At 40.8% G+C, this 13,268-nt stretch overlaps 1 protein-coding gene across 5 annotated transcripts in view; it reads left to right on the plus strand.

Moving 5' to 3' along the window:
• The first annotated feature begins 1,230 nt into the window (after window positions 1–1,230).
• The window catches only part of RNF212B (ring finger protein 212B), a 43,584-nt gene continuing 31,546 nt past the window's right edge, over window positions 1,231–13,268 (plus strand). For 3 of the 5 annotated variants that reach the window (XM_025444108.3, XM_025444105.3, XM_049113585.1), the window contains exons 1-4: window positions 1,231–1,387; window positions 2,899–2,999; window positions 6,465–6,517; window positions 6,900–6,974. In XM_025444108.3, coding sequence (XP_025299893.1) covers window positions 2,900–2,999; window positions 6,465–6,517; window positions 6,900–6,974 — 228 coding nt within the window. In that variant the 5' untranslated portion in view covers window positions 1,231–1,387; window position 2,899. Of the gene's footprint in view, window positions 1,428–2,898; window positions 3,000–6,464; window positions 6,518–6,899; window positions 6,975–13,268 lie in introns of all 5 variants that reach the window. The other 2 variants (XM_025444106.3, XM_025444107.3) reach the window with 2 other exon arrangements.

Consider the following 13,268-nt stretch of genomic DNA (forward strand, 5'->3'; position numbering starts at 1 on the left):
GCAGAGACACAGGCAGAGTGGGGAGCAGGCTCCATGCAGGGAGCCTGACATGGGACTCGATCCGGGGTCTCCAGGATCACACCCCAGGCCTAAGGCAGGTGCTCAGCTGCTGAGCCACCCAGGCATCCCAAGACTTATTTCAGGAAAATTTGTTCCAAGTTTTAAATATTTGTTAATACATTGTTCTCTGGTTTTTCTTGGAGGAATAAATGTGTTTGCATGTAAAACCTCTTTTGCTTATTTTCTGTATCTATCACTTTCTCTTAAAAACTTTTCTTTTTTTTTTTTTTTAAGAAAAACAACTCTCCTGTCAGCCATTAATTGTGCTTTCTTTCTTTCATTTCTGAAAAAAAGTTATAAATTTTTTTTCTGATATTTGTTAGTTCTTATTTATTATGTTCTCTATCCAGGTTGCTTTTTAGCTTTTCTGATTTATGCTATTTTTTTTAAGATTTATTTATTTATTTATTTATTTATTTATTTATTTATTCATTTATTCATTTATTCATTCGTGAGACACAGAGAGAGGCAGAGACACAGGCAGAGGGAGAAGCAGGTTACCTGTGGGGAGCCCTATGCAGGACTCGATCCCAGGACCCCAGGATCACACCCTGTGTGTAAGGCAGACGCTCAGCCACTGAGTCACCCAGGCGTCCCTGATTTATGCTATTCTTTCAAAATATCCTTTAAAAAAAAAATTACGGGATGCCTGGGTGGCTCAGCGGTTGAGCATCTGCCTTCAGCTCAGAGCATGATCACGGTCTCGGGATCCGGTCCCACATCGGGCTCCCCAGAGGGAGCCTCTTTCTCCCTCTGCCTGTGCCTCTGCCTCTCTCTGTGTCTCTCAAGAGTAAATGAAATCTTTAAAAAAATGGTTGAAATATTCATCTGCTTTGTGACCACAGTTTTTCAGTATTATTATTTATAGGAACATTATCAGGTTCACTCTTACCTGTTTCCACAATAATTTGTAAGGGATTAGGCCGCATTCCTCTTTGTTGCCATTCTTAAATGAGGTAAATTTTCCTCAACTACCAAGAAGAGGCACCCTTGGTGCCAGCTACCGCCAACCCCACTTTCCCGCCCAGTACTTGGCGTGGGCTCTGCCCACGCCGCTTGCGGTCCCCCAGGCCCCGCCCACCGACTCGGCGCCCCGGCCCCGCCCACTGCCCCGGCGCCCCGCCCACGCCCCGCCCACGCCCCGCCCCGCCCACGCCGCGCGCGCGCGCCGCGGGGCCCTCCCATTCAGCCCGCCGCCGGGAGCTCTGCCCACGCCTCGCACAAGCCGTCGCGGCCCCGCCCAGCCTCTTGCCTCTGCCAGGTGCCGGGCTTGCTGTGTATTTTCCCGCCATTTCCAGCTCTTGGTGAGGAGAACTGGATGATTTCGGTGAGACCCCAGGGCTTCTGAGACCATGGCGGCCAAGCGGGTAGGGAATGTAACTAGAAAAGAGACTACTAAATTGCCATCACCTCTAGAAATCCGGCACGCCTCGCCCTCACAGCCCCTTAACTGCCCTTCTGGGAAGGGGATCCTCTGTACGACCTATTTAATTAGCCCACTAATTGTTGTTGCTGTGCTTACACAAAGCAGGATACATAGAGTAGGGCCTTTTCAGTAGTTCTGCAGACTCGCCTCCTGGCAGAAGTTAGTGTATTGTGAGCAGGAAATCTAAAGCTCATGGCTCTGTATGATGCCTTTGCATTGAACTGATTATTCAGCACGTTTTTATCGCGAATCTTTTCTTTTGTGACAAAAATGTTGAAGTGTGGTGCAAACTAGTCATCATTCTTTTAGCAAATCTCTCCGTAAGCTACTTACAAACTGTTTTTAAACAAAAGACTTAGGGGGCAAAAAATGTTACCTTCCATTGTGGTTATTTTCCTAATGTAAATTTAAAGGAAATCAAACTAATAAATATTATATTCTTCGACAACATATTCATGGAATTAAACATATGACTTCATTAAACATATGACTAATTACAGTTCAATATGTATCAGCTCACTTCTGTATTTTTAATAGTTTCTTCGTTTAAAAATCTTAGAGTCACATTTACAAAATTACGTATTTCACCAGTTATGTGGATAGAATTAGTATTGACAGAAAATATAGGGTGTATAGTTGCCATATCTAACAGAAAGGTTTATTCGATGTGGTAGCAAGAACTTGACACCGGGAGTAAGAAAGAAGACTTGAATTCTAATCCTAGAGTTGACATTAAAGATGGAACTTTGGACAAGTCATTGAATTTCAGTGAACATAAGGTATAACTTTTGCACAGTGTTGGGAATGGACAAAATGTTAAATGATTTTTGAAGCCCCTTCTAGATCTATGACTGTCTGTAGACTAGAAGGGAAAGTGTACAAGCTGAGACAGTATCATTAATGAGCCAGGTTTCCCTTAGATAAAATATGTCCCAAGTGGCTAATAAAACATCTTCTATTATTTGATCCACTGCTTCTCCTTACGCCATCTCACTGTATCACAGGGAACTATTAGGAAAGAAATTGATTTTTTAAAAGATTGTTTTTTCTGATTACAAATTGGTGCATGAACTACTCCAGAAAACTTGAAAACAAAAAAGTGTAAAGGTCAAACACACACACACACACACAAATATCCATAATCTTACCATTCAAAGAAATCTCATTGTCCCATTATTTTTCTAAATATATACATTTTTTTTCTCTTTTAAAAATGGTAAATGTAGTTTGTGGTCTGCTTTTTTTCACTTGAGAGGTATAGGTTCTTCCTGACAACCAACTAGAATACCCACAATAATAGTGCCTGCATCCCAAAAAGATAACAGAAGCTAAGCAAATATTGTTCCATACGTTTTGGCACAGCTACAATTATATTACGCTCCAGGTTATTTTCCTCTTTCTCTTTGTTCCAGAATGGATTGGTTTCACTGTAACCAGTGTTTCCGAAAAGATGGGGACCATTTCTTTGTCACCAGCTGTGGGCATATTTTCTGTAAAAAGTGTGTGACTCTGGGTGAGTGTCTTAACTGTTTTCAGATTCAGGCAAAAAATGTTTTTAACCTAGAAATAATGATTAACCATTTCTCTGTGTGACTTGGGATAAAAATCACATATTGGGCCAAAGCTGGTATAGATATAGTAGGAAACTGTTGATTATGGAAATTTGAGGCATCCATTAATAAAGAATGATTTAGCAAATTGAATATCTAATACTTGAACACCAAAAGTTACTTGTCAGTGTTTTGAAGTCTGTGCCAGGGAAAGCCACATGGTTATCAGACTAATTAGAGAAATAAGAAAAAATAAGAGTAATGAATAGTAATTGGGGAAAGTTTGGTTAATAACAAGAGTCATTTCTAATGGGAAGTGGTCTAGCCCCATTTCAAATTGATAGAAATGTTGATGATGATGAATAAGATGATAATGGTTGTGGTGATAGTAGTGATATATTTGCAATTTAAAAAGTATTTCCAGAGGTGCCTGGGTGACTCAGTTCGTTAGGCGTTGGACTCCGTTTTGGCTCAGGTTGTGATCTTCTGGGTCATGGGATGGAGCCCCATCAGGCTCCGTGCTCAGTGGGGAGTCTGCTGGAAGTTTCTCTCCTTCTGCCACCCACCATGCCCTCTCTTTCTTTCTCTCTCTCTGAAATAGAAAAATATTTTTTTTTTTAAAAAGTATTTTCCCAGGCAGCCCGGGTGGCTCAGTGGTTTGGCGCTGCCTTCAGCCCGGGACCTGATCCTGGGGACCCGGGATCGAGTCCCACATTGGGCTTCCTGCATGGAGCCTGCTTCTCCCCCTGTCAGTGTCTCTGCCTCTCTTTCTCTCTGTGTCTCTCATGAATAAATGAATAAAATCTTTTTTGTTTTTTTAAGTATTTTCCAGGAGTTCCTGGGTGGTTTAGTCAGTTGAGCATCAGACTCTTGATTTTGGTTTAGGTCATGATTTCAGGGTCCTGGGATTGAGCCCCAAATCGGGCTCCATGCTCAGCAAGGAGTCTGCTTGTCTCTCTCTCCCTCTGCTCCTGCTCCCACTTGTGCTTTCTCTCTGTTTCTAAAATAAATAAATCTTTTTAAAAAAAAACAAAAAGTATTTTCCACATGTAAGAATTTTATGTATCCTTATCATAACTCCGGAGGTAATTATTAGTAGACTTATTTTACAAATGAGGAACTGGTTCAGAAAGGATAAATGTTTTGACCAACTTCTTATAGCTAAAGTCTTAGAAATGAGATATGAATCTAAGGGGTCTTTTTTCACACCAACATGCTTATAAGGTATAGAAATAGCCCAGAAGAGGGACGTAGGATAGGGTAAGGAAGATTTCATAGAAGAGCTGTTGCTTCAGTAGAGTTTTTTTTTTTTTAAGATTTTATTTATTTATTCATGAGAGACACAGAGAGAGGCAGAGACACAGGCAGAGGGAGAAACAGGCTTCAAACAGGAAGCCCGATGTGGGACTCCATCCCAGGACCTCGAGATCATGACCTGAGCCGAAGGCAGATGCTCAACCACTGAGCCACCCAGGCAGGTTTTGAATAGTAAACTGGAGTTGCCAAGTGGATAAGGCAGGGAAGATCATTCTCGTTTAAGAGAACAGTATGTATAAAGGCATACTACATTAAAAACTCATAGTGCAGGGGGCTGCACATGGTTAGGATTGGTAGAGCATAGAGAATAAAGAAATGGTTAAGAGATAAGGCTAGAGAGGTAGGTAATGGCCAGATAATGGAAGGTTCTATAAACAAGACTGAAGAGCCTGAACTTTATCCTGCAGGTGGTAGAGAGCTGGGATAGTTTGTTTTGTGTTTTGTACGTGCTAGTTCACTCTGGCAGCAATATGGAGGGAAGACAGGGAAAAATCTTTAGTCCTCAAGAAAGAGTGAGGTTACTAGCATCTGGAGAAGCTTTTTTTTCTCTATATGGATCTCATGACCCTTTTAATTTATCTGCTAAAGTAACAGAACTGTTTACTATGGTAACAGCAGCTTACCTTGGAGAGGTTTGTCTCAGTGAAGCATATGTCATGTGATGTTTTCGCTTGTTGTGGCCTTTGTCTTAATAACTAGCACAACTACTAAAATTTTAACTTAAAAGAAAGACTAAGACTTTTAATTTTTATATCTTTTAGTTTGGGTTAATTAGAGAATGCAAACAGGAGAGCTTCAAAGCAAGTTCCAGGAATATTAGCAAAGTGAGAACAGAGCAGGAGTAATTGGGGAGTTTCTTTTTTTTTTTAATATGTTTTTTAAAGATTTTATTTATGTATTCATAGAGACACAGAGAGAGAGAGGCAGAGACACAGGCAGAGGGAGAAGCAGGCTCCATGCAGAGAGCCCGATGTGGGACTCGATCCAGGGTCTCCAGGATCACACCCTGGGCTGCAGGCAGTGCTAAACCGCTGTGCCACTGGGGCTGCCCTGGGGAGTTTCTTACAGTAGCTATAGTGTGCCTGCTGTTAGGTAGATGGGGGAAAAAAGAGCAACCTACAGTTGAAACCTTTGGTACTCTTGTGTTCTTCCTAGTATTCTCATAAATGTACTCTAGTACTCTTGCTGGAGGGTTAGAACTGCCCCCCCCCCCATCCGCAGAAGAAAACTGGAAATTCGTAAAGAGGAGATAGATAGGGGCGCCTGGGTGGCTCAGTCAGTTGGCTCTGGTCATAATCTTAGGATCTTGAGATCAAGCCCCATGAGGCTCCCAGATCAGTAGGGAGTCTGCTGGAGATTCTCTCTCCCCCCCTTCTCTCCCTCGGCCCCTCTTTCCACTTATACACATACAGTCTCTCTCTCTCTCAAAATAATCAATCCTTTTTTTAACAAAAAAGAGGAAGGGGGATCCCTGGGTGGCTTAGTGGTTTAGCGCCTGCCTTTTTGGTCCAGGGCACAATCCTGGAGTCCCGGGATCGAGTCCCACGTCAGGCTCCCGGCTTGGAGCCTGCTTCTCCCTCCTCCTGTGTCTCTGCCTCTCTCTCTATGTCTATCATAAATAAATAAATACATCTTTAAAAAAATAAAAATAAAAAATAAAAAATAAAAATAAAGAGGAGGGGATCCCTGGGTGGCTCAGTGGTTTAGTGCCTGCCTTCCGCCTAGGGTGTGATCCTGGAGTCCCGGGATCAAGTCCCGCATCGGGCTCCCTGCGTGGAGCCTGCTTCTCCCTCTGCCTGTGTCTCTGCCTCTCTCTATCTCTCTCTGTGTCTCTCATGAATAAATAAATAAAATCTTTTAAAAAATAAATAAAAATAAAAAAAAGAGAGATGGATAGAGCTACACAGTGTGAAAGCCTTACTTGTCATCAACATACAAGTTTGGAAATACTGATTTTGAGAACAGAGCTCAAGATGATGTCCTTTTATAGCATAAAAATATTCTAAATTCAGTGAGAACCTGTTTCTTACTAGCCTACTTGACCATGTACTTTAGGAAGATCTTACTCCTTGCCCACAAGAACCAAACTTATTTTTCCCTTTCTCCCTTAGAAAAATGTACTCTTTGTGGAACTGCTTGCAAGCATCTGGCTCTTTCTGGTAATGTAAGTTTTTCTCCCCCTGCCACAAACCATCTTCTCCCATTCCTGGTCTGTAGGAAGTACAGTTGATGCATGACTAAGCACTGAAGTTTTTAAAAAAGAAGGAAAAGAAACAAAACTCACAGATAGCAATTTTTTTAAAAAAGGGAGGTGGTAAACAACAGAAGAATTATTTGTGGCTGTTGCTATAGAAGCATGAGGTAAGGAGGATTAGAACATATAATCTATATTACATAGGGTAGTGGTGAGCTTCCTTATACTTAGAATAGTGAAATAATACCAGGTGCTTTAGGGAAGGTGGTAGGTATATCCTTTGCCATATTTTCCAGTATCTTATTTCATTCCCTTGTGGATATGCTCAATGTTTGTCTCACTCTCTTCATAGCTGAAACCTCAGGAGAAGATATACTTCAAAAGCCCTGTGGAGACAGCCCTGCAGTATTTTAGTCACATCTCTCAGGTATGAGAAGCAAAAGTAAAGAAAATCAGATTCACCAGGCAAATTCTAATTGCGTCTTTTTTAAAAAATCAAAGATTCTCTTTAGACTGCATTTATACACAAATGGAGGGAATTGGCTGTTTGTCTGCTTTCTTCCCTGATGATACAAATCTCAACAGTAAACTTATTTACTGACCCCAAACCTGTGATAGACTGTAAAAACCAGTATGTGGGGATCCCTGGGTGGCTCAGCGGTTTAGCACCTGCCTTCGGCCCAGGGCTTGATCCTGGAGTTCCGGGATTGATTCCCACATTGGGCTCCCTGTATGGAGCCTGCTTCTAACCCTCTGCCTGTGTCTGTGCCTCTCTCTCTGTCTCTCTTTCTGCGTTTCTCATGAATAAATAAATTAAAAAATCTAAAAAATAAACCCCACTATGTAGCTGACATCCTACCTTATACTTCCTGGTTCTATTAAGTAATTTTTAAGAATAAAGAAGGCTCTAGGGGTACCTGGGTGGCTCATTTGGTTAAGTGTCCCACTCATGATAATGACTCAGGTCATGATCTCAAGATTGTAAGATCAAGTCTTGCATTTGGCTCCACACTGGGCATGGAGCCTTAATCTTAAGCAAAGATTCTCTCTCTCCCCTTCTCCCTCTAGAAAAAGAATAAAGAAGATTCTAGAAGTTTTATCATCTTTCTGTGCAGACTAATGAATCTTCTAAAAATTGCTTTGGATATATAGGCCTGACCCTGTAGTCAGGGGACTAATGGGCTAGTTCTCAAACTTTTGCTTAAAGACCTGTGTTCAAGAAAGGATTTCTTGTTCTTCATTTCCATTTTTCAGTAACCTTTTTTAGTAATGCATATATATTTAATTCTTTATTTAGTGTTTATAATTTGTTGCCTCAATTTTAGAAAATATTTTTCTTTCCTGATGCATCATATATTTGCATACTGTTGACTTGATCAAGAGCACTAGGAATGGGGATGCCTGGGTGGCTCAGCAGTTGAGCATCTGCCTTCGGCTCAGGGTGTGATCCCAGGTCCTGGGATCAAGTCCCATGTTAGACTCATCGTGGGAGGCCTGCTTCTCCCTCTGCTTATGTCTCTGTCCCTCTCTCTCTGTGTGTGTCTCTCAGGAATAAGAAAATAAGTAATCTTAAAAAAAAAAAAAGCAATAGGAATGCGGTAGGAAGAGGAGAAAAGATAGAATAACCATTTAAGAGTTCCCAAATTGTAAAAACTTTGGTTTTCCCCTTCCACTCTCCAGTCTCCACTCATTATTTTATGGCCTAGTGGAATTTCTATCTTGGCATGTTTCCTGAGATTTTATCACTGTTTTTCTTTTTTTTAAGATTTTATTTATTTATTCATTGAAGACACGGATGGGAGGGGGGCAGAGACATAGGCAGAGGGAGAAGCAGGCTCCCTGCAGGGAGCCCGATGTGGTACTCGATCCCAGGACCCCGGGATCATGCCCTGAGCCAAAGGCAGATTCTCAACTGCTGAGCCACCCAGGCCTCCCTATCACTGTTTTTCTTCTGTACTCTTACTTCTCATTCTCAGGAGAGTAGTCCTTTCCAAAATGTGAAGATGATCCTTTGTCATGTTCTGGCTGAAGTTAGTAGATTTAATTTTTTGTTGGTGGGGCAGCCCAGGTGGCTCAGCGGTTTATTACCGCCTTCAGCCCAGGGCCTGATCTTGGAGTCCTAGGATTGAGTCCCATGTCAGGCTCCCTGCATGGAGGCTGCTTCTCCCTCTGCCTCTCTGTGTCTCTCTTTCTGCTCTGTCTCTCTCTCTCTGTGTGTGTCTCTCATGAATAAATAAATAAAATCTTTTTAAAAAATAATTTTTTGTTGGTGTTTCACCCCTCAATCCTAACTCTGGAAGTAGAGGAAGGGGAATTAAAGCTTTCACTGCGTTCTGCTTTTAGTTGCTTGGGTGAGCCATCATATTTGAGATACTATTTAACATTATGAGGAGATAAAATCTCCCTGAGACTTAAGGAGAAATGTAAACAAGGTCACATGAACAAGAGAAAAAGCAGACCTTTGGTTAATAATTAAACTCAGGATTAGCTAATGATCAGTAGAGAAATTATATGTAGTCTGAATTCTAACCTGCCTAATCAAGGCACCAATTACACATGGTCAAATAATCAAGATAAAATAAACGGAAAGGGTCAGTTAATCATCACTTTGGTCAAGGACCAGTTTGGTGAAGTCAGCAATGTCTGAAAATGTGTTTTCCTAGTCTGTGAAGTTGAATAACTGATCCAAATAATATCTAGATTGCCTCATTCAGGCCTCTTGCTAAAGTTTGTCTTTCTCAGTCAGACTTTACTGACTCTCATATATCAAATGGTAGCCCCAGCACTGTCTACTTCTTACCCTGTTTTATTTTCCATCATATCTCTAACATCATATACTTATTTATTGTCTAAATCCTGCACTGGAGTGTAGGCTCCATAAATTTAGAGATTTGGTAGGTTTTGTTTGTCGTTATATGGCAAGCTCTTTGGATAGTTCTTAATATGTAGTAGAAGTTTTAAAAATTGTTAAATGAATGATTTATGAATCATTTAAATGAATGGCATATTGATCTAAATATCTATTTATGTTTTAATCATCCCAGATTTCTGTATTGACTGGTCGAGGGCATTTTTCTGCTATACTACTCCATGGCCAGTAGTTAGAACTTCCTGTTTTAAAATCTTTACTCACCTCTAGATAAAATATCTAAGTATCTTTGGGGATTGGAGAGCCTCCTATAGACCTGTGAGCTTTCTTCTAATCCCAGGTCATAGATTACACCCTATTGATAACTAGTATCGATACCTGTGCCAGTAATTGTTTCTTCTTGGGTAAAGCCTTCCCTGATTCCTGTAGGCAGATTTTTGCCCTGTTCTTTGTAATCCTAGAACACCATTGCTCTTACCTCTGCAAAAGTGTTTTAATTTATTTGTTCATAGGGCTATTTTTCTCACTAAACTGAAACTTTAAAAAGGCAGGTATGAACTTTGTATTGCCCAATGGCTAATAGGTACTTGGCACAAATTAAGTGAATAAGAAGTGTTTGTCAAATGAATAAATGCACATCAAGGCTGAGAGGGAGGTGGGAATGGTTCAAGATAAGGTCAGAGAGAGAGGCTTGAACATATAGGGACTTATAAGCCGTGGTAAGGAATTTAGATTTTCTTCTAAGTGGCAATGGACACCATTGAAGAGTTTTAAGCACAGAAATGGCATTATCTGATGTATAATATTAAAAGGGAATCTGGCTGCTGAATGAAGAATGGGCCTTGGAGAAGTTAAGATCAGAAGCAGAGAGAACATGTAAGAGGCTAATGGAATAATCTAAGCAAGACTTCTTGAGTTAAAGTGGTAGCAATAGAAATGGAGGAGGGGGGGAATCCCTGGGTGGCTCAGCGGTTTAGCACCTGCCTTTGGCCCAGGGCGTGATCCTGGAGTCCCAGGATCGAGTCCTGCGTCGGGCTCCTGGCATGGAGCCTGTTTCTCCCTCTGCCTGTGTCTCTGCCTCTCTCTCTCTCTCTCTCTATCATAAATAAATAAAATCTTAAAAAAAAAAAAAAAAGAAATGGAGAGGGGTAGTCAAATCTGAGATGTTTTCTAGGAAGAACTGGGTAGAACCATTGTTGGTTTGGATGTGGGAGGTGAGAAAAAGAGAGGAATAGAGGAAGACATCTGGGTTTTTGTCTTGAGCAAAATAAGACAAATATATGGGATGATTATATTGAGAAGACCACTTGAGGGAAAATACCATTTTGGACATACTAAGTTACAGATGCTTTTTAGAGCTCCAGGAGGAGAAATCACAAAGGGGAATAAATGTACTATTCTTTTTTTTTTTTTTTAACACAGTCTGTCTTTTTAATTTTTTTTTAAGATTTTATTTATTTATTCATGAGAGACACAGAGAGAGAGAGAGAGGCAGAGACACAGGCAGAGGGAGAAGCAGGCTCCATGCCGGGAGCCCGACATGGGACGCGATCCTGGGTCTCCAGGATCAGGCCCTGGGCCGAAGGCGGCGCTAAACCACTGAGCTACCCGGGCTGCCCCATAAATGTTCTGAAGCTCAGGACATAGGTCAAGGATAGAGCTATAGGGATCCCTGGGTGGCGCAGCGGTTTAGCGCCTGCCTTTGGCCCAGGGCGCGATCCTGGAGACCCGGGATCGAATCCCACGTCGGGCTCCCGGTGCATGGAGCCTGCTTCTCCCTCTGCCTGTGTCTCTGCCTCTCTCTCTCTCTGTGACTATCATAAATAAATAAATAAAAAATTATAAAAAAAAAAAAAGGATAGAGCTATAAATATGGAACTCATTAGGATATAGGTAGTTTTTAAAGTCTTGAGATTGGATGCGATCATCCAGAGAAGGAGCCCCTTCAACATCTAGGGATTAGATAGGTGAGAAGAGAAGTTAAGGAAGAGTGGCAATAAGTGAGTAGAAGCAAGAAAGTGTGATATCACAGAAACTAAGAAAGAGAAATATTTCAAGAAGGAAGAAGTAAAAAAAATAATAATAAATAAAAAATAATAATAAAATAAAATAAAATAAAATAAAATAAAATAAATAAATAAAATAAAATAAAGGAAGAAGTAACCAGCTTGGTCAAATACTGTTGAGACATGAAGGTGAGGGCAAAGGAGGGAGGACTGGATTTGGCAACATGAAGGTAATTGATGACACAAAAGCATGTTGAACAGAGTCTTGAGAAAGGAAAACACATTGGAGTGTTTTGGTGGGTGTATGTTTACATTCTGTCTGCTTCTTCACCTCCCAAACCTCTTATTGAACCCTCTGCAGTTTGGCTTCATTTAGACCATCTCACTGAAATTGTTCTTGCTAAGGATATTAACAGCTTTCTTGTTATCAAATCCAGTGGATACTTTGTTGTTTTTGTATTTGATTTCTCAGCAGCAACCTAGGCCTACTCTTGCCTCCTTAAAATATTCTTTCATGGCTACCATGGCTACCAACTTCTTTCTCCCTTTTGTGTTTATCTTCATCTGTCCATCTCTTGAACAGTTCTATTTCTCAGGTTCTATACTAGACACTTACACTCTCAATGGATAATCTCATCCATTCCCATGCTTCAGTTATCATGGATTTAGGGATCATTTCTAGTTCTATTATGTCCAGTAAAGATCTCAGTTTAAATGTCACCTCAGAGGCACCTTCTCTGACTACTATATTTAAAATGGGCCCTAAAAAAAAAATAAAAATAAAAATAAAAATAAAATAAAATAAAATAGGTCCTTCCCCCTGCTCAAGATTGATTTATTTATTTTAGAGAGCAGAGGGAGGGGAAATGGAAGAGGGAGAAAAGCAGACTCACTGCTGAGCAGTGAGCCTGAAGCAGTGATTGATCCCAGGACCCTGAGATCATGATCTGAGCAGAAATCAAGAATTAGTTGCTTAACCAACTAAGCCACAGGTACCCCTGTCCTAGAAACTTTTTTGTTTCCTTAATAACACTTGGATAATTTATAATTTTGGTGGTGTTTATTGTATGCTCCATAGACTATAAGCTCCACTGAGGCAGAGACTAGCTTTGTTTTATTCATTGTTGTATCCCATGCAAAGATGACAATTTTATTGCATAGGAGGCATTCAGTAAATCTTTGCTGAATGAATGAGTACTCCCTGCATACACACCGCACACACCCTGCACTTTAGGCATATATCCATTTGCTAACTGGATATTTTCACTAATTCCATATGTACTAAACCGAACTCAGTATTCTTAATAACCCTCAACCCAGCCCACTCTTTATATACACACAGGAGAACAGGCTACTCTTCCTGTTTCTTTTTTTTTTTTTAATATTTTATTTATTTATTCATGAGAGAGCAGAGACATAGGCAGAGAGAGAAGCAGGCTCCATGCAGGAAGCCTGATGTGGGACTCGATCCCAGGTCTCCAGGATCACACCCTGGGCCAAAGGCAGGCACTCAATCACTGAGCCATCCAGGGATCCCAACTCTTCCTGTTTCTATTGTAAATGATAACTACCATCCACATCCAAACCAAAAATCTGAGTCCCTCTTGATTCCTTCTTTGCATATCTAATCCATCATTAAATCTCTCTAAAATACTTGAATTTTTCTATTTTATCTCCAGCCTTCTAGTTCAGTCCATCATTGTTTCTCTCCTGGATTATTGCAGTAACTTCTTAACTGATCTTTTCTTTTCCTACCAATTCTCCATGTTGAAGCCAGGAAATCACCTAAATATAGGTATGATTAGGGGGTGCCTGGGTGGCACAGTTGGTTAACTGACTGACTCTT

Source organism: Canis lupus, chromosome 8, assembly GCF_003254725.2.
Source record: "Canis lupus dingo isolate Sandy chromosome 8, ASM325472v2, whole genome shotgun sequence".
NCBI classification, from domain to species: domain Eukaryota; kingdom Metazoa; phylum Chordata; class Mammalia; order Carnivora; family Canidae; genus Canis; species Canis lupus.